We start from the raw sequence: 26,246 nt of genomic DNA, 5'->3' as shown, positions 1-26,246 counted from the left end.
TGGCAGGCACCCACAGGCCGCCACCAGCAGCTCAAGAAGCTCTCCCGGTGAAACTCCGACGATTGCTCTTCACAATCACGCGCAGGTCACCACTCCCCGAGCTCGCACCAACCTACCCCTGCATCGAATCCCAGCATCATCTCAACTAGGGCTGAACGATCAATCGATTTCAAATCGAAATCGCAATTTGAAACAATGCGATGAGCAAATCGCAAAGGCTGCGATTTTTTGTGATTTGGAAAGTCCTATTACTTTCTGATTGAAATTGTTTTATTTTGTATTATTATGGCTTTATTTATTTAACTTAACAATTGTTCTATGTTTGATTGTTCTATTTCAATTAAAACATTTAAAAAAAATACATGTTGGAAGCAATTCATATCTTTTAAGTTCTCGCCCATGCATTAGAATATATAGAGCAGTTCAAATGTTGATGGTATCATGTGTTAATGCTCCATCACATGTTTTAAATCTATTGCACAGTGAATATTGAACTGAAGCTTGAATTTAAAAAATAATCGCAAATCGCAATCGCAACATCTGTGAGAAAAATCGCAATTAGATATTGTCCCCAAATCGTTCAGCCCTAATCTCAACGTGCATGCGTGTGTGCGTGTTGTGCTATGGGGAGCGGGAGTGCAGCGGTTAGCACGCTGCTCGACGAATCTCGGCCACCTGAGTTCGATTCCTGCTCACGGCCAACACCGGTGACGATTATCTGAACCGGTCATGGGCCTCCCCTAGGTCGACCCGGCCTCAAATGAGTACGTGGTACGAAGTGTAAAACATCGCCACGAGGAAGACAAAGGCGGCCGGTCGTGGTGCTGGCCATCCACCCCATCGTGTGCCGTTCTGGGCTTCATAGGTTCTCGCTAACAGCACTTGCCCCAACAGTCTGTTAAGGCTGTACGGGGGATCTTTGTCCTTTGTGTACGTGTTTAAAGTCATGCCGCGTACCCACGCGGCTGGAGTTCAGTGTTACGGATACCGTTGGTGGGTTAACAGTTGTGCGGATGAACCTTAGCAAAGATTGATGTCCCAGTGTATGGGGGACCCTGCTCAAAGAGCCTTTAGAACTCACCGAGGCTTCCCCGCAGGATCTAGAAAATACTGTCATGATGTCTCTAAGTATTTATTTTTTAGAAATATGGGGTGACATTTTTTGGGGGTTTTCCTGGTTAAAAAAAATCGAATTAGGAAACCCGGACCGTGGGATCGCATGCAGAACCAGGGCCATTTCTACAACCGCGGAATTGTTTTATAATATTCTAGCGAGGTTGAAGTCGGATCTCTTACCTCTCGATGGGAGTCCAATCACTTGGTGCTGGCACTCTCAGCGTGCTCCTTCATTCAAGAATGAATGGATGATGGATTGAAGGAGAATTGAATGACTGACCGAAGGAAATAACGAGTGAACCAATGCATGAATGACCGAGTGAACGCGCGACTGAATGTAAGAAAGCGTTATAGAATGAGTAAATGAATGAATAACAAATACATACATACATACGTGAATTAATATACATTGTAACGTATATCAATGGATGAATGAGTGACTTTATGAATTACCGAATTGATTAATTACTTTGAATGAATGAGTGACTTTATTAATGACCAAATTAATGCACGAATTCAAGGCACAACGGATGGGTTCACGAGTGATGGAATTAACGAAGCGATGCATTGACTCATAAATGTGCGAATGGATCACCGGAACAAGTGAAAGACGAGAGAGCGAGCGAATGAATGAAGCCACCTGCGGCGTTGACAATCCAACTTTGCGATTTGAAACCAGCAGCGAAACGCGGAGCGGAACCGCTCCCTCGGCGGAGTGGAGGATAGAGATGAGTGATAATTCTCTCTAATCGCCTTCACGCCCAATCCCTCCATATATGCGGTCCTACCTGTTACACCACGCGCTTCATTCGTTAATTACCTACCAGGTGATGGTGGTAGTGGGGGATGCCAGCAATGGAGCTGTCAGACTTCCAGCCCCTCCCTCTCCCCCCGCTCCACCTCCCCCTTCCCCCCCACCACCAAACCCACCCTTCACAATCGGGGTCTCGAGTCGAACACTCACGATCAACAATCAACTGCGTTCGAGATCGGGTTCCCATTGACGCAGTCACCTTCAATAGTGCCGTTTGTTGCCGACCGTTTTGGGTTCTTTGATGGCTCTTTGGGCCATCGTTCTCATCAGATGTAGATTGTTTTTTGTTTAGTTCATATATAAAATCACATTCAACGCACGCGTTAAGGAATCACTCGGCTATTCAACCCGGAGGACCGATTCCTTTTTTTAAATGCCCACAGGGCCAATCATTTGAGCTGCACAGCGACCATTTAAACGCCCACGTCGCTTGGAGCTGATGCGAGGCGTGACAACGTTTTGCTCTGCAGCCGCACAGCGGCACGTGCGACCCTCACGACGCCGCGAATTCAGTCTCACAACCACCGCGTCACATGCGCTACGGAGCAGGGCCATTGCCTGAAACGTCGCCTGTTATGTTTTCTTTCTAAGGCCACACAGAGTGTTGTTCTCGTTGTTGTTACTGACGAACGTGTTGAGTGTCTTGTTTGTTGTTGTGGTTTATTATGTCTGTGCACCACTGCCAACGCAGCAGCATCAGCAGTCGTGTCAGCGAATACATTCCGTGTGAAAAAGGGGAGCCCGCTCGAGTTGCCATGCACTGAAGTCGCCAGTTCGCGTCCATCTCCCGGGCCCCCCCCCTCTCTGTCTCCACCCTGCAGTGATCACAGCAGGCGCGCACACAACACTGGCGAGGCGGTCGGCAGGCCACGTGTAGCGGTGGTGGCGGTGGTGGTGGTGGTGTTGGTGTTGGGTAACTTCAGCCTCGACCAACACGTCCGGTCGGCGTGGAGGTGTGGGACCACACGCTGCGTGGCAAGTCCGCGTCTTGAACGCGGTCGTAGACGCGTTCATGAGAAGTGCCGCGTTAAGTGAAAACAACCCCCCCACCCCCCTCCCCCCAATAAATAATGTAACGATACAGTTTGGCGAGTGATGAAGCGCCACCACCACCACCACTACACACACACACGGCGAGATGGCAATACAAACAAACTGAGGGTACGCGGCCGCACTACAGCATCATTTCGCGTACCGAATCACTCCGCTTCAGCCGCTCAGCTCGTGTAGCTCGTCGTCGACTGCTGAGAAACCGCGTTATAACGGGGGGCGCGCGTTCCCCCCTAATGGGAGAACCGCGTGACAGTCACAAACGCGCCGTGGTGTGAACGCCGCCACGCGTCAAGCGAGGAAGTCGCCGTACCCCCCCCCACCCCCCGTGGACGCTCCCTCGACTGGGAGAGGCTCCTAGCGGAGTGGGCACCCGCGCGAGGGAGAGATATTTCAGGGCTGCGCCTTTGACCGTCTCGTGCCCGGGGGTGGGGGGTTGGACTCGTTACAGGGGAGCGCAGGTTGGCAATCGTGCACGGTGCAGCACAGCTGATCGCGATCGCATGCCGTGTACGTTGTAACACTTAGCGTGTAATGTGTATATCATTTGGGTGTTAGAATATGTGTTCCCGATTGCGTTGTACATTTTTACAAGCTGTGTTTTTTTTTTCTTTGGTTTTGTTTACGCACCAAAATCTGTTGCTTTGTTTCCGCTGTGTGTCAACGAACCCCTGGTCTTAATGTTTCCGTGTTTTAATGTGAACCCCAGAGGTCTGGTCTCAATTGCCTCATCTTACACACATACACACACACTTATATTTAGATGCAAGCCACTGATGTTGGGTTCATAGCCGTTGTGGTTTCGACTTTCGCCCACTGCGCTTAGCAACGCGCCACTGCTTGCTGTCTGCGGCTACAAGTCGTGAATGAATCTGTGATAACGCTCTCAATAGTGGAGTCTTCATTCATTTTACAGCCCTTTGTTAATTCACTGGGGGATGACCCCCCCCCACCCCATCCCCCATTGCCGTGTCGGTCGTGCGGGTGGTGATGGACGATATTTGGGGAGCGGCGGCGCAGTGGTTAGCGCACCACACTCCGCACCCGGTCACCCGAGTTCGATTCCCGTTTACGGCCATTGCCAGTGGAGAATAATTAAACCGTTCATTGGACCTCCCCGAGGTCGACTCAGCCTTAAACTAACACCTGGTACAGTCTGTACACGTCGGAGCTGGGGAGACGAATGCGGCCGGGCGTGGTGTTTGCCACTCACCCCGTGGTGCGCTGTGCCGCCCTTCATAGGTGCTCGCTTATGGCACTTGCCCCAACAGTCTGTACGGGGGATCTTTGTCTCTGACTATGCTCCACCATGGCGTCAGTGTGGCCTGGCCAAGTGAGATGGGTAGACACGACCGGCTTAGATTTGAGCCGTGGTCTGGAATCCAACTAAGGCGGTCGGGGTACACGACGCAGGGCGCTAACCGGTCACGTGGCGTGGCCCTAGCCCCATACCTCTATGTGTGTACTGTATGTAGAACTTCATTGGCACCGTACGTAGCCAACCGCGCTAAACAGAGGTGCGGAGGCGGTGGTGGGGGGGGAGTGGGCAACAAACCAAACACATATATCACTTCTATCGAAATGTGTATGTCAATCTCGATGAATTAAAAGCGTATCACAGCTCCCGGTCGCTTCCTGATATCGTACGGAAGGAGCGTTCCAGACAGCCACGGAGGCGGCGCTCACGCTCCCCGAGGTTGACGGGCGCCGCGCAGCGCGCACGCGGGAGCCAAAACGAAACCGGCATCGCGCGGATTTGCCCCGAATCGTCGCGACGCCGCGAACTTCGTCGTCGTCGTCGGCGGCGATCTTCATCCAGCGGTGGAGAAGGAGCCGCCGCTGCCGGGCGTCGTTTGATCCGCGAGCAGCGCCCCCCCCCGTCCGCCGCCTCCGCCGTCTGGAACTCGTCGATCGTCGTCGTCGTCCCCAACGCTGCTGCTGCTGCCCCTGCCGCTGCACAACCAAAGCGGCAGGGGCGGCAGCAGCGTTCAGTCGGCACCGACTTCTAAGAGGCACTTACAGACCCTCCCTCTTTCTTAAAGGCCGCGTCTCTTTCTGAAAGTCCCACCTCTTTCTTAAGGGCGTTCCTCTTTCTTCAGGCCCACCTCTTAATTAAGGTATCACCTCTTTATTAAAAGGCCACATCCATTCTGAAAACCCCACCTCTTTCTTAAGACCCCACCTCTTTCTTAAGGCCCCACGTCTTTCTGAAAGGCCCACCTCTTTCTAAAAGCCCCATCAATGTCTTAATGCCCCACTCTTTCTTAAAGCCCCACCTCTTTCTTAAAGCCCCACCTCTTTCTTAAGGCCCACCTCTTTCTAACAGCCCCATCGATGTCTTAATGCCCCACTCTTTCTTAAGGCCCCACCTCTTTCTTAAAGCCCCACCTCTTTCTTAAGGCCCCACCTCTTTCTGAAAGGCCCCATCACCTCTGTCGCCTGGCGTCTCAGTGACAATGAGCTCGGCTCCTCGCCATGGATCCACGCTCAGTGAAATACTGCGCAAGTTACAAACTGCACGCTTAGCATCAATATTATTATGATTATCACGACCTATTGCGACGATACTAATAATGTCAACAAAACTCCACCAGATAACTTTGCACATTCACACGACAAAATACAAAGGCCAAGACCACGTGGACACGAGAATAAAAAATATATTTTTTGTATTTTACGCATACGAATAGCAGTGCTGGGTCAGTACCAACCACACACATCAACGAAAACCACCCAAGGCCGAGACTGATTTAATGTCTGTTGTACCGTGATCACAAGATCAGTTTTTATATATCAGCAAAGTAAAGAGGGACAGAGAGAGAGAGAGAGCGAGAGTTTAACAAACATCTCTGTTCTGCAGCGCAAACGAAGAGCCGCCTCCAGGTCAAAGAGACAACGTCATCGTAACGTTAACGCAACGTGATTTCAACGTCATCGCAGCAGCAGCAACGGCGGTGACAGGACCTCAATAATCCAAAGGTGCTACCCGGCTCTTCCCTTGTAGCCACACTTCCCAGAGCGATGCGTCGAGGCTTGCCACATCTTTGACATAACAACAACAACAACACAAAATAACAACACGTACCGTTCGGGAATAAGTATCGCTCACAATGCCGCCAGAGAGGGAGGAGAACCACACGGAGATGCGTCGCAAGATACATTGGCGTGGTGCTGCTGCTGCTGTGTCTGTCAGTGGTGCATTAGCACACTCAACAACAAGAAGCTCACCACAATCGTCAAAAACAACAAGTCCGAGTGTGGCCTTAGAGGAAAATAAAATAGACGACGTTCTGGGCAGACACCCTTCTTGATATGTATCTGTTATGAAGGGCGATTGAGCGAAACGTCGACTATTATATATTTTTAAAATCTATTTTAAGGCCATGCAGTGGTATTAACGAATGTGTTGAGGGTTATTTTTGTTATTGTAAATGCATTGCCTTAGGTGGTGGATTCGTGTTAACATTACGCAACTCGCAAAAAACCAGGACCCTTTAAGAAATGTCCCGGGACAGCAGCTGTCTCGTCAACAACAAGACGACGATCTCGGCAGAGTAAAACAGGGACGGGTGGCAACCCTCGCTGCGTCACGTGGGTTCCAGTGCTGCCCCTGCGTCAATCAGGTTAACGACGACTTTCAAGGCCGCCGCTGTGGCGACGTCACTGCCGTTCCCTCGCTCCGGTGTCGTCAGAGAGTCACCGCGAGCCAAAGCGACGACTCCGCGTTAGATGTGACGCGACTTTTTTTTGTCTTACGAATTTCTGCAGCGCTCCGGTGACGTCACCGAGTCGACCCGTCAAACAAAAGAACCCACGGGCAGTCCACCGCAGCGCAGTCTATCGAGGGCGATCCTGAAAGTCACTTGAAATCGTTTTTTAAAAATCTTTTTTAATCCACAAAAGTTGAACACTTGTTGCAGGGCGGTGCAGACCACGCAGCCGAGGTGATCACCTACGAGAGTTTGTACTTGTATCTGTAGCGTATTTAGTTTTGAATAATTATTAGTAAGAAAGGCAGAATACCCCCACTCCGTCCCCCCCCCCCCAAACTCTCCACCCCATTCCCCGCACGCACACAGACACATCCGAATGACCTGGCCAATGAGGTCAAAGCCATCAGGTGAACACTTGAACACACCTGGCACAAAACCTCACGAGTACAGACGGCGTGGGGTTAGGATCATGTAGTTGCGTGTGTGTGTCTGTGCGTGCGTCTCTTGTTAGGTGCTCGCGAACAGCACTTGCCCCAAACGTCCGCGAAGGCTATACGTTGGGATCGTTGCCTTTATCTGTTGTTGTGTGGGAAGCGGCGGTGACGTGGGCCTCGCATTGCGTCACGAACCCAGCGCCACCCGAGTTCGATTCCCGCCCACGGCCACCAACACCGGTGACGATTATCTGAGCCGGTCCTGGGCCTCCCCTAGGTCGAGTCAGCCTCAAATGAGTACCTGGCGCGATGTGTAAACATCGCCACTCGGGAGACAAAGGCGGCCGGGCGTGGTGCTGGCCAACCACCCCCTCGCGTGCCGCCTTTTACAAGTCCCGCTCGCTTACAGCACGTGGCACAGCAACGGTCTGTTGAAGGCTCCACGGAAGGGGATCTTTGTCTGTTGCTGATGCTGTTATTTGTCGTGTGACCTAAATTCGCCAAGGCCTCGTGTTATATTTATTTATTTATACATTTTTTTCTTTATTTAAAAAAAAGAAACCCCCACAGCGACGCGCCTCCCGCTCGTTCGAGCCCAGAAAGAAAACCAATCTGGCCAGATCCCACGTCGCCTCTCTCTCATCTCTCTCTCTTTCTTTTGTGCTGCCGCGGATCAAACTAAACTGCGAACGATGCAGAGGCTGCCGTCAGCGTGCAGACATAAATCCAACTCCCGCACCTCGTGCTCGCTCGGCACCGGAGCAGCGTGGTGAAGAATGGTTAAATACAATTTAACACGAAAAACAACCCGCGCCACGACTCACAACAGCGTGGGTGGTGGGGGGTGGGAGGGGAAGAAGAGGCCCCTCGTCCATCCAGCAGTGGATTGGCACACAGCGACTGTAACATGAGGGTTTTTTTGTTTGTTTGTTGCCGTGACCAGTTCTCTTGAGTTTGAGCACAAATGGGAGCCGTCGCTGGTAACGCGTCAACACAGTCACGGGATCGAGCAAAGAGCGCCACGTGTACACTCACACACTCACACACACATATATATAATCTCCATAGTATTTTTTTACAGCGCTTAATTTCTCACTCGACATATAAAGTTGTTTCTTCTTCCCGAACGCTGCTTAAGCCCGCCACAGGTCTGCAGTAAGGATGTATCGGCGTAAGGCACTACCACTCACTTGAAAGTACAAGGTACGCCTACTCATGATAATCCTATATAACTGTGTATCCTATGTATTACTAACATCGGGACAGGTTTTGTAGCAATCAAATGCATGCAGGCATGGATGGATAGACACATTCGCTGCTGCTGCTGCTGCAAAATACAATTTCAGGAACCGCGTTCTGGCTGAAATTAAGCACTGGGCGACTTTACCCGGCCCCCTTCAAAAGGCACTGGGGACCAACCACTCCACTGCATCCCTGCAGCACCAAATAACACAAACACACCTCTCTCTCTCTAAACCCGGATCAACGTCCTGAGCGATAAGTTGCGTGCAACTTTTGGTCGCACGCACGCACACCCGACTCGCTTTACATGTGTGGACGCGTCTGCGCAACTGGTTGCGAGCGGTTGCGCGTCGCAACCGGTTTGGGTCGCAGTCAAGAGACGGACTAGATTGGACTCGAGCGTCAAAAGTAGCGACCAGCTTTGTGGCGTTTTGTAAAACGACGTCGCTTTGTTTGTTAGTGTGTCGCCATCATCGTCGTCGCGTGCAACATCGAGTGCGAAACCACGTGACGACCGTGCCCGTGAGAACAATGGCAGGAGCGAGTGGTTGCGCAACCACTCGCCGGGGACCAACCACTGCACCGCACCCTGCAGCGCCAGGCGCGATCGTCTGAGCGAGTGGCTGCGCGCAACCGCTCGCTCAGACGCGTCTGGGACAAAGCCGTCGTGACGCCCTTGGGCGATTCGAGCAAATTGCGCGCGGCCTTCGAGAGCGGCGTTTGGGATTTAGGCCGCCCCATCGCGCCGGGGGTTGCGGGGAGCGGCTCAGCAGCGGGGACCCACGTGCCCCCCCCCCTCCCTGCCACGTCTCTTGAGGGTCGCCAGAGACATCGCACACGGGGAGAGACTTTCGCGAGACTTTGCGCGACCGAGAGAGTGGGGGACGAGGGCGGCTGCGAGGGCGTTGCAAACAACGGTTCGCCTGTCTTCCCCCCCCTCCCCCAAACTCAACCCCTTACAGCGATTCGATTAATCCTCGCATTTAAATAATCGACTATCCCCCGCCTCGGTTGTTCTGCGTCTCGTTCGCACCGTTTCTCGGGTTTTGTTTTTGTTCGATTCGTGCGCCGTAACGTCACGTGGGCCGACTCGTTTTGCATATCATTTGCATGCGATTTGCGTAACGAACAAGAACGTCACCAAAATCCGGCGGTTTCTCTCGGAACGCAATCTGTCGATGGGTGACCCCGATCGCAGTATCGATCGATCATCGTTGTGAAAAGTCCATGACAACATCGACGGCGACAGTCGCAAGCCGGGCGACGCGAGGCTGGCATTGAAATTAAAATCCAGGGGGTGGGGGGATGCAGTCATGGCACGTGACCGAAGCTCCACTGTCACGTGGGACGGTACGTCACAGTGGTGGTGCTGATTCCAGAGCGGGAGGGGCTAAGGGAGGCGGGGGGGGGACCCCCTTCAGACTTATGAACTCTGAGTGTGGAGGTGATTTATGGGATTATTATTTTACATGGCACGATTATGAAAGTTTGTGGTGATGGATTTTAAAATCCTTACGATATTAGGACGTTAGTGGAGTTATGCACTTTTAAATCGAGATTGAAAACTAATTTGTTTGGAGCTGCTTTTAGTTGTGCGTGGTTTGTTGTCCTTCACCCGCACCTCCGATTAGCACGGTTGGCGACGTACGGCGTGAAAGAAGTCCAACGTACATACATTTCGGGCAGGCCTCAATCTAGCAGTGGATGGATCGACCGTGGCTCGCGGTTGAGATGACCGAAATAAAGGTTAGATAAGATGCGGAGACGAGGAGAGATTGTAAGGCAAGAGACACGGACAGAGAGTCGAGGAGAGAGATGCAAAACAAGTAAATGCATCCGTCAATAACACCGTGGCCTTAAATATATAATAGGGCGACGTTTCGGGCAATGCCCCTTCTAAACAGCACATACAATGATGAAGGGCCAGTGCCCAAACTGTCGCTTATTATATAACGTTCAATGTCACACAGTGGTGTCAGTAATACGGAACGTATTGACTTTTTAAAAATCACTAATTGTATTCGTGCCGCCACTGCTAACGCGAACACAACTAGTTTATAATCAACGATTTTTGGGTTTAGATCGCGTTATTTATAAATGTGTCGTAACCCTCCACCACCCGACACGGCCAATCAGTAAAAAAAGTGTCACGTTGACAAAAGACAAATAGTTCACTGCTTTAGCCCACCGGTGTGTTGAAGCGTGAAACCACAACATTTACAATTTGAGTACGACGTTTCGCTGGTAATTGCATCCAGCATCATCGGGCAATTCACCATTCTGGCGAATTGCCCGATGATGCTGGATGCAATTACCAGCGAAACGTCGTACTCAAATTGTAAATGTTGTGGTTTCACGCTTCAACACACCGGTGGGCTAAAGCAGTGAACTATTTGTCTTTTGTCAACGTGACACTTTTTTTACTGATTGGCCGTGTCGGGTGGTGGAGGGTTACGACACATTTATAAATAACGCGATCTAAACCCAAAAATCGTTGATTATGAACAATATTGGTCGCGAAAGCCTACGTGTTAAACTGACAACTAGTTTACATTTTTTTCGGAGCGATACAGACACGACTGGTACCAAAGAGATGAATTCGCTCGCGTGTTAATTAGCCGTTCCCTTTCTTAAGACTTTGTTCAATTCGAGCTGATATTTGATTCATGACTAAATGGGGGTGGGGGAGGGGGACCTTCAGCTGCTTGGGAACCTGTTGGCTTTAGCTTGGTCTCTTCACGGACGGCGTCACCACTGCGAGTACGCGACTGGAGGGGAGTTGTTTCTGGACGCACGGGATTCACCACCACGATTGGCAACCCACGTGACTTCGGGGTTGGAGGTACAGCGTCAGTGACGAGGCTGAGAACCCTTCGCCACCCGACGCGGACAGCCGAGGGCTCCGTCAACAACTGACAATGCCGGGATGTGAGCATCTCCAGCGAAACTTGGTTCGTATAATAATGAATTATTTTTTGTGTGTATCTTTTATGTGATTGTTATTCGTATAAATGTCCGGATTTTTTGCTTGGGACTTCTCAACAATCTTCCTCTGTACTCTTTGGTTCTTTCGGTAAAGTCACGTACGTGACTTCACGTGCGTGACTTTACCGAATAGTATGAAATCCCGCAGTCACGAAAGCTTCAAATCAAGATTGAATCTTCCTCTGGTTTTTGATGAAATTTCCAAGTAACTCGACACATATCGAGCGGGGGACAGCTTGACTCGATTGGCTGCGTCGGGTGGTGGAGGCTCGTGTTTGAAATGAACATTGTACACTTGCGATGTGACCCCCAAAATGAACCCAATTATGAATGATAACAACTGTTTATTTTAATATAGATATTGTTGGTGGGTGGGGGGGGGTTACGAGGTTTCTTTGAAGATAAAAACTAAACGTTCGTCAACCAAGATGCAGATATATATACTGTAGGGTTATTTATGTTTTTTTCAATTTATATATTTTTTAAGTTTCGTTTTTCCATATTTTATTACAAAAAAATGAGAGAGAGATACGTTTGCAACCCGATTCTGAATTCCTCTTGCAGGCGCTTCTACCGCGTAACCGATTTATATATTTGTTTAAAAAAAATTCACCACCTTAGAATAATAATAATAACAATTAAAATAGCAATCGTAATAATGGTAGAATAATAACAAGTGACATGATATTAACACCACGTACATGTAATGTATAACAACACACGCGAGCTCGTCTGTTTGAAGGAAATCAAACGCTTTTTAGAAAAACCATTAATATTCTAGTACCTCTCAATCTCTCTCTCTGTATATATAATAATTAAAGTAAAACATCATCACCGTCGTGACGATACCGCGGGGTTAATTAATCAATTAACTAAGTGCCCCCCAAACCCCCCCCCCCCCGCCGCCCCCCATTTAGGAGTGACTTGATCATCGTCAAATAGCCTGACTAGCAAAGGCACATCTGCAAACACACGAAGTGTACCTGTGTGTGTATTTTTACTTCGCGAACATTGTTCCAAGCGCCCATGTGTACCGTTATCGTCATCATCATCATCAATATCGTCATCATCGTTACGATAATCGTTACCATCATCGTCAACATCATCATAATCGTTGTCATTATCATCACCATCATCATCATCATTACCATCATCATCTATCTACTCGACGGGCGCTAAAGCGCACTTTTGGCAAGATTCACGGCGCGCGCGTGCGAGAAACGGGCACTTTGAGTGTGGAGTCCCTCCGGTCTGTTAAGGCGATACGGGGCATCTTTGTCTTTGTGTCGTCTTCGTGTGTGGAGTGGGCGATACAATCCTCATTTGTTTCTCAGATAAATCCCACTGAGCTATATAATTATTTTTCAGAAGCGAACTGGCTATCACAAGTGATAGCTCAACGAAGTGGCTCATCATCACCGTGTGCACATTTATCCGAGTTGGCAAATAAACGCGTGATGTCGATTCTAAATGTGGAGGGAAAAACCGGAGGACCCGGAGAAAAATCCACGCGACCACTGGGGGAGAGAGACACCGCAAACTCAAAATATACAGCAGCAGGCGTCGTCTGGGTCGGGATAGAACCCATGCCCTCCTGCGTACCAGGCGAGGTAGTTAACATCTCGCCACCGTGGAGGGAGGACGCGTGCTCCGTGTCAACGGTGACGAGGAACACACGCCGTGATTAGAGAGAAGACACACGCCGTGACAGGTACACACTCGACGTATTCGTCAATAAAAACAAGTTTGTGACCTGCGAAGGGCCATTTCCCAAAACGTCACCTATTGTGTTTTTTGCTCACGTATTGAGTTTGTTGTTGTTGTTAACTGTGCTTGTGCACCCACTGCCAACGCATCAGCATCACCAAGCACGTGGTGTTAAAGAGACGTGCTGTATTCGAGAATGATGCTAAAACACACAACACGTGCACACTCCGCGTTGAATACGCAGTGCCGCCGTGTTAAAGAGAGGCGATTTCATTCTCCGTGGTTAAAGAGTCGAATCAGAGCGCAGTGCGAGACCGGTAGACGGTGGGGGGGGGGGGGGTAATTGCGGTGTCACGTGGTGCGGTTAGAACTCAGCACCACCTCGGAGCACGACTCGCCACGTGCGGTGCACGAAGGAAGCTCAGCAACAGATCGAACGCTCAAGGGATGTTGGTATCTGAGCTCGGGTGTCTGTCCCCGGTGGAGGATACGCTGGAAATGTCGTGGCCAAGGCGAGAGAAGCGATGCACAGGCCACCGTGGCGTGCTTCGATGTTGTACTGCCGGCCTCGTCGCACTTGGATGGAGAAGAAAAACAAGAAGCGTCCCAGCTCATTGGGCTCTAACTCGGTGGGAGGTAAAACTTTTGATTTCTGGAGTCCGGCTCACGGCGCGGCGGGGGGTGAGTGTCGTTGTGTTGTTGTTGTGTTGTTGTTGTTGTTGTGCTGTTGTGTTGTGGTTGTGTTGTTGGAGAGGCCGTTTGGCAGGATGCGGCTGCGTGTTGGGTGGGACGGACGCGTGAGCGCGTGTGGTGGTTGGTGTGTGTGGGTGTATGTGTGTGTGGTGTGCGTGTGTGGGTGTGTGTTGGTGTGTGTGGGGAGCGGTAGTGTAGCGGTTAGCGCGCTGCGCTATGAACCTGGCGACCCGGGTTCGATTCCCGCTCACGGCTAACACCAGTGACGATTATCTGAACCGGTCCTGGGCCTCCCCTAGGTCGACTCAGCCTTAAATGAGTACCTGGTGCGGTGTGTAAACATCGCCACTGGGGAGACAAAGGCGATCGGGCGTGGTGCTGGCCACCCACCCCCTCGTTCGTGTACCGTTCCGGCCTTCATAGGTGCTCGCTAACAGCACTTGCCCCTACAGTCTGTTAAGGCTATACGGGGGATCTTTGTCTTTATCTTTGTGCGTGTGGTGTGCGCGCGGGCGATGCGGGAGCGACCACGATGTGGTCATTGCAGTGAGTTGAGTCTGCACGAGTCGGGGAAATGCAGGTTGAGGAATAGGCGACACAGATCACCGTGTTAAATAGAGGGGGCAATCGGGCACCGCTGCGTTCACACAAACACACACACACGGTACAAAGTACCGTCTAGTAACATTGGAGCGAGAACACACACACACACCCTGGGCACTGCCTTAGAGGCATCTTCGGGCACTGTGTTAAATAGAGGCGACCTCTGGCACTGTGTTAAATAGAGGCGACCTCTGGCACTGTGTTAAATAGAGGCGACCTCCGGCACTGTGTTAAATAGAGGCGACCTCCGGCACTGTGTTAAATAGAGGCGACCTCTGGCGCTGTGTTAAACATCAACAAGTAAAACGCGGTGAGGGTTAGGGCCAGTGGTCGTGCTCGGCGTTGATTGGCTCACATGGCGTTAAGGCTCGTGTGTGGATTGGCTGAGCGCCGGGTCACGCCCTCTACTCGCCATATTTGGTCATGGGCGAATCCATTAGGAAAGGGTTTGGCGGGGGGGATCGGCGGGAAAGTTCACCTGTGTTGGGGGGGGGGTTCTCAAGAGGATTGGACTGGCCCTGAGGGCACCATGCGGCATTGAGTTCCCCCGGGGCACTGCGCACGAAGGCACCGCCACACGGACCTCCTCAACGGAGTGGCGTCAACTTAGTTGTACCAGATGATTTCGCATTGAACCCTCCCCGCGAGATCTCGGTTGAATCAACCGAGTCACGTCAACTTTGTTGTACCAACGTAGTTACATCCACTTTAGTCGCAACTTTTTAACCCCAATGGGAAATGCATCAGTTTGTGCTCCCAGGGGTGGGTTGGCGGTGGCCGTGGTTGCTATGCACGCCTGCGACCGACTCGGCGCTCCGAAAGGCAAGGGTTGGTGGATCACGCGGAGATTCTAAAATAAAACTCCCAACATTCGCTGGGCCTGCGAGCGAGGCGGCTGTCTGGAACGTTGCGGTACGGCAGGCGGGACGCGTGAGCACAACCCCCCCCCCCCCCCCCCCCGGGATTCTCCGGTGTCCGTCCACACTGCGCGGAATTGAAACTTCTCGTTTGACAACGGAACGTTGGGCCAAAGGGCACGTGGCGGGAGGACCCTCCAGATAAAAAGAGACTCAGTGGGTGGGGGGGGGAAAGTACGGTTTGGCAAGAAGTGTTCGATAGGGCAAGGTAGGGCTGGATTCGAGCACACGTACATAACAGCCGGCGTTGGTCGTGAGCGGGAGTCGAACTTGGGTGTCCAGGTTCGTAGCGCAGTGCTGCGCAAGCCACTGCACTACCGCTTCCCGCTCAGTAAAAACAACAGCCACCATTAAGTGGCGGCGACGTCACCACGGCGCTTGTGCCAGGCCAGGTGCACTCCGAGGCCACGTGAAGTGTCGGATGCTCGCCGACAGGAGGTCACGGGGCAGACCCAGGTGCCACGGGTACGAGTTTGCTTTTCTTACTCCGCAACTCCGATTAGCATGTGGACTGCATGACCCCGCCAACGCAGCCTTGCCCGCTGGAGGAACTCATACACGCACACACGGTCACATCCACACAAGCATAAAGGGGTACCACTGACTGGTTGACTACAATTAGCACGGTTGGCTACGTACGGTGCGAAGGAAGTTTAACATACGTGTGTGTGCCTGTGAATGTGCGCGTATGTGTGTGCTTGTCTTTTGTGGGGAGCGGTGGTGTAGTGCTTAGCGCACCGCGCTACTAACCCAGCGCCCCGAGTTCGATTCGCGGCTTTATATCTGAAGCGGTCCTGGGCCTCCCGTAGGTCGACTCAGCCTCAAATAAGTACCTGGTGCGATGTGTAAACATCACCACTCGAGAGACAAAGGCGGCCGGGCCGTGGGTGCTGATCACCCACCCCTCGTCTGCTGTGCTTGGCCTTAATAGGCGCTTGCAAACAGCACTTGCCCGAGTTGCCTGTTAAATCTATACGGGGATCTTTGTCTCTTGCACACACGTACGTGTTAACTCGTGCACGCACGTACGTGTTAACTCGTGCACGCACGTACGTGTTAACTCGTGCACGCACGTACGTGTTAACTCGTGCACACACGTACGTGTTAACTCGTGCACGCACGTACGTGTTAAATCTACGAGCAACTTTGCTTGTCCAAGTAAATTTGACACCTTATTGGCATTTGCGTTTTACAAAAAAAATAACAACAATAAAATAAACAATAAAAACAATAATAAAAATGCAATCTTTAAATTCTGGCTAAAAAGTTCGACCCCCGTACACGACAGCCACCCTAAGACCCCCTTCCCCGTCAGATACTTGACCGCTCGACTCCAGGGATAACCCCCCTCGTCTTCGCTGCGAAGTGGACTCTCCCGAGCGCTCTGACCACGTGCTGGAGCAGGGAGAGTCCTTGCAGGTGCAGGTTGGGGGGGGAGTACGGGGGGGGGGAGGCGATGATGGCGGTGGTCCATCAGTCCTTGACGAGGCGGTAGATGTGATGCTGTGCCCCGTGTTCGCTGGTGGACACCTCGAAGACGTAGGCGACGCACAGTAGCGTCTCCTGGGTGTCTCTGTTCGTCACCACCTGCACCACGATACACATCGTCGTCGTCGTCATCGTCATCCCAATCACCACTGTGGTGGAACTGGGACTGTGGTAGTGAGTCGGTGGTCCCAGCCAGATCACCAAAAAACTCCGCCACCAAGGTTGGCGTGGCGTTACCTTTCGGTTTGGCAGCTAACACACGCAGGGATGTACAATTGCCAGGGTTAGGGCGACTGCTGCAGCTATAGCGAGTGTGGTGGTAGTGACAGGGCTGGTAGTGGTGGTGACAGGGCTAGTAGTGACAGGGCTGGTAGTGGTGGTGTCAAGGCTGGTAGTGACAGGGCTGGTAGTGGTGGTGTCAAGGCTGGTAGTGACAGGGCTGGTAGTGACAGGGCTGGTAGTGGTAGTGTCAAGGCTGGTAGTCACAGGGCTGGTAGTGGTAGTGTCAAGGCTGGTAGTGACAGGGCTGGTAGTGGTGGTGACGGGGCTGGTAGTGACAGGGCTAGTAGTGGTGGTGTCAAGGCTGGTAGTGACAGGGCTGGTAGTGACAGGGCTGGTAGTGACAGGGCTGGTAGTGACAGGGCTGGTAGTGGTAGTGACAGGGCTGGTAGTGACAGGGCTGGTAGTGACAGGGCTGGTAGTGACAGGGCTGGTAGTGACAGGGCTGGTAGTGGTGGTGTCAAGGCTGGTAGTGGTAGTGACAGGGCTGGTAGTGACAGGGCTGGTAGTGACAGGGCTGGTAGTGGTACTGACAGGGCTGGTAGTGGTGGTGTCAGCACCAGAGTGTGAGGGCTGGAAGGGGCGCACCTGCAGGATGGTGAAGTTCTCCAGGACGCTGTTCATCATGTACTTCTCGGGCAGGTGCTTGAGCTTGTGGATGAAGTTGATCATGTACTCGCACATCGGGGAGCGGTGGATACGGAACACAAAGCGGCCGTTCTCAAAGCGCGCGTACTCCGTCTGTGTGCGGGGACACGTGGGGGGGGGGGGGGGTGGTGGTGGCATGGGGACACACACACACACATGGGAGATTTGTGCGGGAAACTCAGTAGGGGAAGATACAGTGGCTGCAGCGAGAGCCTGGGGCACTATCCCCCCCCCCCCCCCGGGGAGGTTGCGGCTGGTCCCGCGCACCTCTGATTAGCAAGGTTGGCTACGTACGGTGCGAAAGAAGTTCAATATACATTCAGCCTCCTCACCCACCCCGCTTCCTCAACGTCCAAGCAATATTCACGGAGACATTCAGGCATAGAGCGAGACGCGAAGAGACGAGACACATAGAAGACAAGTCCCAGGAGTGCGACTGTGGCCACCTGAAGAAGGCTGCTTGCGTTGTAGCCGAAACGTCGTGAGAATTATTTTATTTTATTATGTTTTATTTTTATTATTTTATTACTTCCCTTCTACGTGACTTTACCGAAAGAACCAAGAAGATGTGGCCATGCAACCCAAGCTACGGACGGCACAGCGAACCCACTATGGGCTGCGCTCCTTCAACGCAGGAGGAGCAGCGACACGAACTCTCTCTCTGCTGAAGCCCTCTCTCGTCGTGGCCAGCAGCAGCAGCACCTCGACATTGGCATCGAGCTCCTGAGCCACGTGGCTGCCGCTGCCGCTGCCATCATCATGAGAATGCGCAAACTCGATTCGTCCCCACGCGAGACTTTGTGCGGCTCTTCCCTTTAAGCCACGAGGGGGCGATAGCTCCCCGCGGTCACTGGGCTCAGGGTCGAGTGGGGGGAGGGTTTCGTAGGGGAGGAGGGAGCGTGGGGGGGGGGATTACGGAGGCTCGAGTAGATGGGGGCCGCGTTTGCAGCGTGGCGAATGCGAATCAACGTATCGGGGCAAACGTTCCGAATAGCCTCCTTCCGCAATAAGCCAACTTCTTCCGTCAACTCTGGCCCCCTCGAGCGGTCAACCCGGAGGCGGCCGTCCTCCACCAGTCCTCACCTCCACCTTCTCCACCACCTGCTTGCCGAAGGAGCACACTTTGGTGGAGCAGGTGATGGTCATGTTGTCGGCGCTCTCGTACTGGCTCGTCACGCCGTAGAAGGCGCCCGTGTCGTCCTGCGTGCTCGTGTTCAGGTCGGCCTGCACGCCGCGGCCACCACCACGATGATCGCCACCATCCATCATCGTCGTCGTCGTGCCAACACGATCGTCAGCATCACACCACGATCGTCGTCGACCGTCAATCGTCATCACGCCACCACCATCACCACCATCAATCATCGTCACACCACCACGATCGCCACCATCAATCATCATGACACCACCACGATCACCACCGTCAATCATCATCACACCACCACGATCGCCCAGAAATTGACCATCCACCGACCACCCCACACTCAGAGAACTTGACCCCACCACTCACCCAGAACTTGACCCCCCACCCCCCACTGACCCCCACCCCCCAACTCACCCAGAACTTGACCCCCCACCCCCCACTGACCCCCACCCCCCAACTCACCCAGAACTTGACGAGGAAGAAGGCGCTCTGGGGGCCCCGGTCGTACATCTCCTTGAGGCCCCCCTTCTTCTCGGGGAACTTGTCGTAGATCTGGCGCACGTCCACGGCCTCGAGCAGCGGGTCCCCGTGCGAGGGGCTCGACTGCCCGATGTGGACGAACAGGTGCTTGTTGTACTGGGCGGGGGGGGGGGGGCAAGGGGTGAGAGCAAACACACAAATCAATTTAACACGTCGTAGCAGACTTTCGCGACCAATATCATCCATGATATTCTTAGGTTTTTTCCGGTAAAGTCACCACGTAGGTAAAACATCAAAATTAATAAAAAATAAAATAAAAAATCACGACGTTTCGGAGGCAACACAAGACTTGTGTTGCCTCCGAAACGTCGTGATTGCCTCCCAAACGTCGTGATTTTTTATTTTATTTTATTTTTATTAGCTGCATCACTTGATGCAGCTAATCCGGCTGTGACGGTCCCACCTGATGACGGAGACTTGTGTTGCCTCCGAAACGTCGTGATTTTTTATTTTATTTTATTTTCATTAATTTTGATGTTTTACCTACGTGACTTTACCGGAAAAACATAAGAATATGAATCCTTGCAGTCACGAAAGCTTCAAATCTAGAATCATCCATGATACAACGTTTCTTGGGGTTAGCTCGCCGAAATATATGAACGTGCCGTTAAACCCGTCCACCGCCCGACATAGCCAATTCGTCAGGTTTGTCACGTAAACAGAACGTGCCAATTCGTTGCTAGTACAGCACACCGCCACAACATTTACCATCTGAGGACGACGTTTCGCCAGTAACTAACGACACGTTTACATTTACGCGATCTAACCCAAAAAAAACTACATTATACACAAATCAAGTTAGTAGAATTTAATTCGTATTTCTTTGTGTCGGACACCACATCGTAACGGTCTGCCCACGTTTGTGTCGTAAGACCCTCCACCACCCGACCGGGAAAGTAAAGACACGTAGGAGCATAGTCATGTTGTTGCAGCTCGCCCCGGTGAGTTTTCAAGATCAAATTCTCACGACGATCAGCTCACTCGCCCCCTCCCCAACGCTCACCCTACTCACTCAACCCCCACTCGCCCACGTGCCTCATCACCCCCTTCACCCACCCCCACTCAGCTCACCCACTCACCCGTTTCCTCCTCACCTCCACCCTTACACCACTCACCACCCTCAACAAGAAGCCTCTCCACAGCAATCGCTCACACACAACGCACGTGAGAGATGGGGGTCACAGCAGCAGCAGCAGCAGCAGGAGGAAGAGGTGGTGGAGGGTGGAGGAGAAGGAAGGAGGAGGGAGGAGGAATTCGCACACAACAGCGGTGACGTCACCACTGCGCTTTGTGCCAGGCTAGGTGCAGAGACACAGATCCTAGAGTATAACCTTAACAGGCTGTTTGGGGCAAGTGCTATAAGCAAGTAGCACCTATTAAGGCCGGAACATCACACGAGGGGGTGGGTGGCCAGCACCATGCCCGGACGCCTTTGTCTCCCCAGGTACTCAATCGAGGCCAAGTCGACGTAGAGGAGGCCCACGACCGGTTTCAGATAAAATCCGTCACTGGTGTTGGTTGGCCGTGAGCGGGAATCGAACTCGGGCCGCCGGGTTTGAAGCGCGGCACGCTAGCCGCTACGCTACACGCTACACTACCGCTCCCCAGTGTGCCAGGCTAGGTGCACGCACACACACACGTGCAGCGGGAGCTACAAACGAGGGATTTCCACCCCCCCCCCCCCGTGGATAATCCCCCTCGGCTCTTTGTGTGGGCCAATCAGAGCGGCACACCGCGGGCGTGTATATTTATATTCCCCCCCCCCCCCCGGGTTCAGGCACAAAGAGGCCAATTTTTTTGCCTTTAAAGACGCGGGTGGAGGAGAGGGGGGGGGGCAGGCGGGGGCGGGGTTCTCGTCCAGATGTCGGGAGCAAGGGACTCCACATCGCTCGCATAGCTCCTTGCCCCCCCCGACTCTCTCTCTCTCCATCCCGGCCTCCGTCACCGATTACTCGTAAAAAAACCACACACACACACGTGGGGTTGGAGTTTATATTAAGCACCCGCACAGAAGAGAAAGATCCCCCCGTATAGACTTTGACGGACTGTTGGGGCAAGTGCTGTTAGCGAGCAGCGCTTACGAAGGGCCGGGACGGTGCGCGTTGGGGGTGCGGGTTGCCGGCTTCACTGCCGGGCCGCCCTACTGCCCCGATTGGCGATGTTTACACCAGATACTCATTTGAGGCTGGGTCGACCTAGGAGAGGCCCTGCACCGGTTCAGATCATCGGTGTTGGCGGAAATCGAAGTCGGCTCGTAGCGCAGTGCGTGCTAACCGCTGCGCCACCGCTCCCCACACTCCGGACGCACTCACGCACCGCACACACGCTCACATGCTCACGCACCGCACGCACGCACACGCACCGCACGCACGCACCGCTACCGACTTTCCTGCCAAGTGTGGTTTTACCCTCTCGGCCTGTTTGACAGAACTCAAGCCTGACCAAACTAACTCGTAACATTGGAATGTCGTTTACTCACGACAGACAAATACCAATCTCCGCCCGGTAGCCTCTTGGTGGCTAACACCGTGCCCGGCTGCCTTTGTCTCCCCAATGCTGATGTCTAGACACACCGGACCGGGTACTGATTTGAGGCTGAGTCGACCGAACGGAGGTCAAGAAACAGTTCAGATATTCCCCACCGATGCTTCGGAATTTAAACTCTGTTCTGATGATTATAAAATAAACTTCTCACCAACACCCACCCCTCCCTTCTCTATCCAACCATCCAACTCACCAATTAACCAATCAATTAAAACCTCACCCCGCCCCCCGCCCCCCCCGCCCCCAACTCACGGTGTCGGCGTCCCGCTGCTGCTCCAGGAAGGCCGAGAACTCGACGAGGCGCAGCTTGGAGGTGCCGATGGAGCGGCCCTGCCACGCGGGCCCCACCGCCGTGGCCACGAGGCCTCCCGTGCCGGGGTCGTAGCCGCCTGCGGGGGGGGGGAGAGGTGGGGGACGGACGGGGGGGGGGCAGGATAGAGGTCGTTAACATCTCGCCACGGTGGCTAGGAGACGTTAACTACCTCACCTGGTATACAGGAGACTGTGGGTTTGATCCCAACTCTGACGCCTGCTGTATATTTGGAGTTTCGGTGTGTCTCTCCCGGTGGTACGGCGTGGATTTTTCTCCGCGGTGGCGATTGACGATTTATAATGGCGTTGATGATCGCTGATTAATGATCGTGATGATGATTGACGATTGATCATGACGATACAAAAAAACAGGCAACAATGAGCAACAACATTAACAATCTAAAAAATATACTGTCATGATGATGATATCATGATGATATCACCATCATCATCATGTTTGTGTAAGGCCACGTGGTAGTCTTTCAATGCCAAAATACTTGCCATTCAACCTCCACCACCCGACAAGACTGTCACGTGTGTGTGTTGTCCCGTGTCGGGAGTCGAACCGGTCACCTGGGATGGGCGTGGGGATGCTCGTCTGCATGGGGTACGCGGGCTGTGCAAACGGCTTCACACTACGGGAGGGGGGTAGAGGAAGGGGGGGGGATTGGGAGTGGGGGTTGGGGGGAGTTGGGGGGGTTGGGGGGGAGTTAGGGTTAGAGGATTCCCCTTCACCCGGTTACTTTTTTCACACACTTTTATTTAACTCACTCTGTCTGTTGTTGTTGTCGTATCCTCAAATCTTGTAACTCAATTTTAACCCACTTCCCAATGTGGTATCGACTACAAACTTGGTATACTTATGTCATACTGGTGACAATACTATATTCTATCAAAAAAAAATGTACATCTTTTTTAACATTCTTTTTATATGTTAATGTTTCGGCTTGGGTCTAATTGTCCACGCTCAACTGACGTTGGCTGTAAATAGCCGCGGCCCCTTACGTCGTGGCAAGCCTCGGGGTCACTTCCTGGAGTCGTGGAGTTCTGCCATTACTAGTACGGTACATTTCATGAAAGCGTGTTTTAAAGAAGTTTAAAAAAAAATATTACTTATTCTGGTGGATATCTGTCCGAGTCTTCTAGGTCTCTACGCAAGTCTACGTGACTTTACGTGAGTATAGGACTCTACTAGAGACGATGTCTCTATGTCAGTTTATGGGTCTCTTTGCCACTATATGTGTTTATATGCAACTCTATGTGTCTCTATGTGAATATATGAGTCTCTACGCGAGTCACTGGTGACCGGGCTGAGCCCCATCAACTTCACTCCACTTGAGAACCCGGTTTAATGACGGAGGGGGGCAGATGGCTGGGTGGGTGGGTGGCTGGGTGGGTGGGTGGCTGGGTGGGTGGGTGGCTGGGTGGGTGGGTGACTGGGTGGGTGGGTAGCTGGGTAGGTGGGTGGATAGGTGGGTCGGTGATGGCTCCACGAGGGGGAGACTCACTCCTGAGCGGACGAGCCTGGCTGCCCGGGCAGACTCCAGAACTGCAACACGAGGAGAGAGGATACAGGGAGGAGGAGGAGGGGGAGGATGAGGACATGGTGAGAGATAAGTGTGAATGCCATTGGAGAGGTGGGCGAGGTAGTTAACATCTCGCCACCACCCCTCCCCCCCCGCGTGTGTGTTGCGAGAAGCGCGCTGCTGCTGCTGCTGCAGGCCACTGACCCCCTGGGCGGGCGGGTAGGGTGGCCGCGGCAGCGCGGGCCCCATGCCCATGGCCTTGCTGTGAATGGCCGTGGCCGAGACGATCTGCGCGCTCGACATGGCCGCCATGCTTTGCAGCGCCTTGTCCTTGGCGTTCTGATCCTTGACGTGAGACGAAGGGGGCGGGGGGGGAGAACGACGACGACGAGGAGGATGGTGAGGAGGCCACAGAGAATATCGAGAGGCAACTACTGGAATAAACGAGGGGACGGACTCACTCGAGCCTGCAGGGGCCCTCTGTCAATTGTGGCGGGAATGTGGTTAGCACGTGATTAACACGTGATCTATCACGTGATTAACACGTGCTCGCCACGTGCTCACACAAAGACAAAGACACCCCGCCCCTCCCCCGTGTAGGCCAGACACAAAGTGGTTGGGGGCAAGCGCTCCTAGCGAACACCTTTAGGGCCGAGTGAGCGCGGGGGGGGGGCAGCTACCACGCCCGCCCGCCTTTGACTCCCAAGCTTCGATGTTTGCACACCGCGCACTCGGTACGCATTTTACGGCTGAGTAGACCTATCGCAGGCCCGGAATGGTTCGGATAATCGTCACGTGTTTGGCCGTGAGCGGGTAATCGAACTCGGCTGGTTGAGTTCGTAGGGCAGTGAGTGCGCTAACCACTGCGCCACCGCTCAATTACGTACATACGAACGTACACACGCGAACACGGGTAAACATACACAAACACATGTAAGTACATCCATCTGCACACGTACACTCACAGTTCCACAGGTAGGCTCACAGATGTAAACGCCACACACACCGACAGTATTTACCACATCGCACGCTCAGAGATTCAAACACTCAACAGATCCACATTGTACAAAGACCCCCCCCCTCCCCCCCGTATACAATTGTACAGAGTCTTGGGGCAAGTGCTGTTAGCGAGCACCTACGAAGGCCGTCACGGCACACAAGGGGCGGTGGGTGACCAGCACCACGCCCGGCTGCCTTTGTCTCCCCAGTGGCGATGTTTACGCACAACACCGGGTACTCAATTGAGGCTGAGCCGACCTCGAGGAGGCCCTGCACCGGTTAAGATATCCGCCACCGATGTTGGCCTTGAGCGGGAATCGAACTGGGGCCACCGGGGTTCACACACACACACATGCAAAGACAAAGACCCCATGTATAGCCTCGTACGGGCCGTTGTAGCAAGTGCTGTTAGCAACGCACACACACGCGCACGCAGTGTAGCGATTCCACCACAGTGAACTCAAAACGTTAACTTCAAAGTTCTCAGACCCTGCCCGGGTCGTCCGCGTCTTTGCATGCAGAGCTGGGGGGCTAATGGGGGGCAGTTGGGGGCTGTGTTAGTGCTTGGCTGAGCGTAATCGTGCACACACACTGAGCATAGCACACACACACACGTGTATACATACACACACACACTAACTCACAAAGATAACCCAAATAGCCTTTAACAGACTGTCGGGGCAAGTGCTGTTAGCGAGCACCTGTGCAGGCCGGCACGGCGCACGAGGGGGTGGGTGGCCGGCACCACGCCCGGGGCAGCCTTTGCCGCACCCAACGCTGATGTGATTTACACACCGCACTGGGTACTCATTTTTAAGGCCGAGTTGACCTAGGGGCCAGCCCCAGGAGCGGTTCACAAATCTGTCACCGATGTTGGCCGTGTTTGGGATGTGAACTCTGGAGTCACCGGAATCGCAGTGCGCTAACCACTAGGCCACCGCCCCCCCCCGCCCCCGTCTCCACACACACACACGCGCGCACGTACGCGCATCCGCAAAGCAGCATGCTTCATAAGCATTATTTGCTCTTGCGCTGTTATTGAGGCTTCGGGGAGGGGCTGGGGGGGGAGGGGCTGGGGGGGAGGGGGCTGGGGGGGAGAGGGTCGATGCCCCCCAACCCCTACGCCCCCCCCCCCCCCCCTGTATCCACTAGGCATGGGAACGCGCACGCAGAAGCGGTCTCCATCAGTTATTACAATTGGGGGGGGGGGGGGGCTCCAATTGTTATCATCTCTATAGATATATTGGGGGGGTGTGGGGGGGGGCAATCCCCCCTTTCCCCCCGAGTGTGAATTTTTTTTCGAATTCGGTAATATAAAAAACCCTCAATATTTCAAGAGCCGCAATGCACCGTGAATACGAGACGGTGGTGGTGCTTAGTGAATAACTGCCCCCATGCGGTCCTTGATGGGCCGCATGCAGCTCCAGAGCTGCAGGTTGCCGACTCCTGCCCATGGTGAACCAAACTTCCATGGCGAACTGGACTCTCATGG

The 26,246-nt window shown here is 53.1% G+C and overlaps 1 protein-coding gene across 2 annotated transcripts in view; it reads right to left on the bottom strand.

The window, feature by feature from the left end:
- Nucleotides 1-12,259: 12,259 nt before the first annotated feature.
- LOC144720395 (transcriptional enhancer factor TEF-1-like) overlaps nucleotides 12,260-26,246 on the bottom strand; it is a 59,969-nt gene continuing 45,982 nt past the window's right edge. For both annotated transcript variants that reach the window (XM_078597140.1, XM_078597141.1), the window contains 8 exons: nucleotides 23,960-24,100; nucleotides 23,738-23,778; nucleotides 22,803-22,864; nucleotides 22,170-22,306; nucleotides 19,296-19,469; nucleotides 18,773-18,913; nucleotides 17,630-17,782; nucleotides 12,260-16,861 (listed from right to left, as the gene is read on the bottom strand). In XM_078597140.1, the coding sequence (XP_078453266.1) occupies nucleotides 16,748-16,861; nucleotides 17,630-17,782; nucleotides 18,773-18,913; nucleotides 19,296-19,469; nucleotides 22,170-22,306; nucleotides 22,803-22,864; nucleotides 23,738-23,778; nucleotides 23,960-24,100 (963 nt within the window). In that variant the 3' untranslated portion in view covers nucleotides 12,260-16,747. The remainder of the gene's footprint in view (nucleotides 16,862-17,629; nucleotides 17,783-18,772; nucleotides 18,914-19,295; nucleotides 19,470-22,169; nucleotides 22,307-22,802; nucleotides 22,865-23,737; nucleotides 23,779-23,959; nucleotides 24,101-26,246) is intronic.

This window comes from Lampetra planeri, chromosome 8 (assembly GCF_965212315.1).
Source record: "Lampetra planeri chromosome 8, kcLamPlan1.2.h2, whole genome shotgun sequence".
NCBI lineage: Eukaryota > Metazoa > Chordata > Hyperoartia > Petromyzontiformes > Petromyzontidae > Lampetra > Lampetra planeri.
Note: the sequence above shows the minus strand (reverse complement) of the source record. Positions and strands in the feature narration are given on the sequence as shown.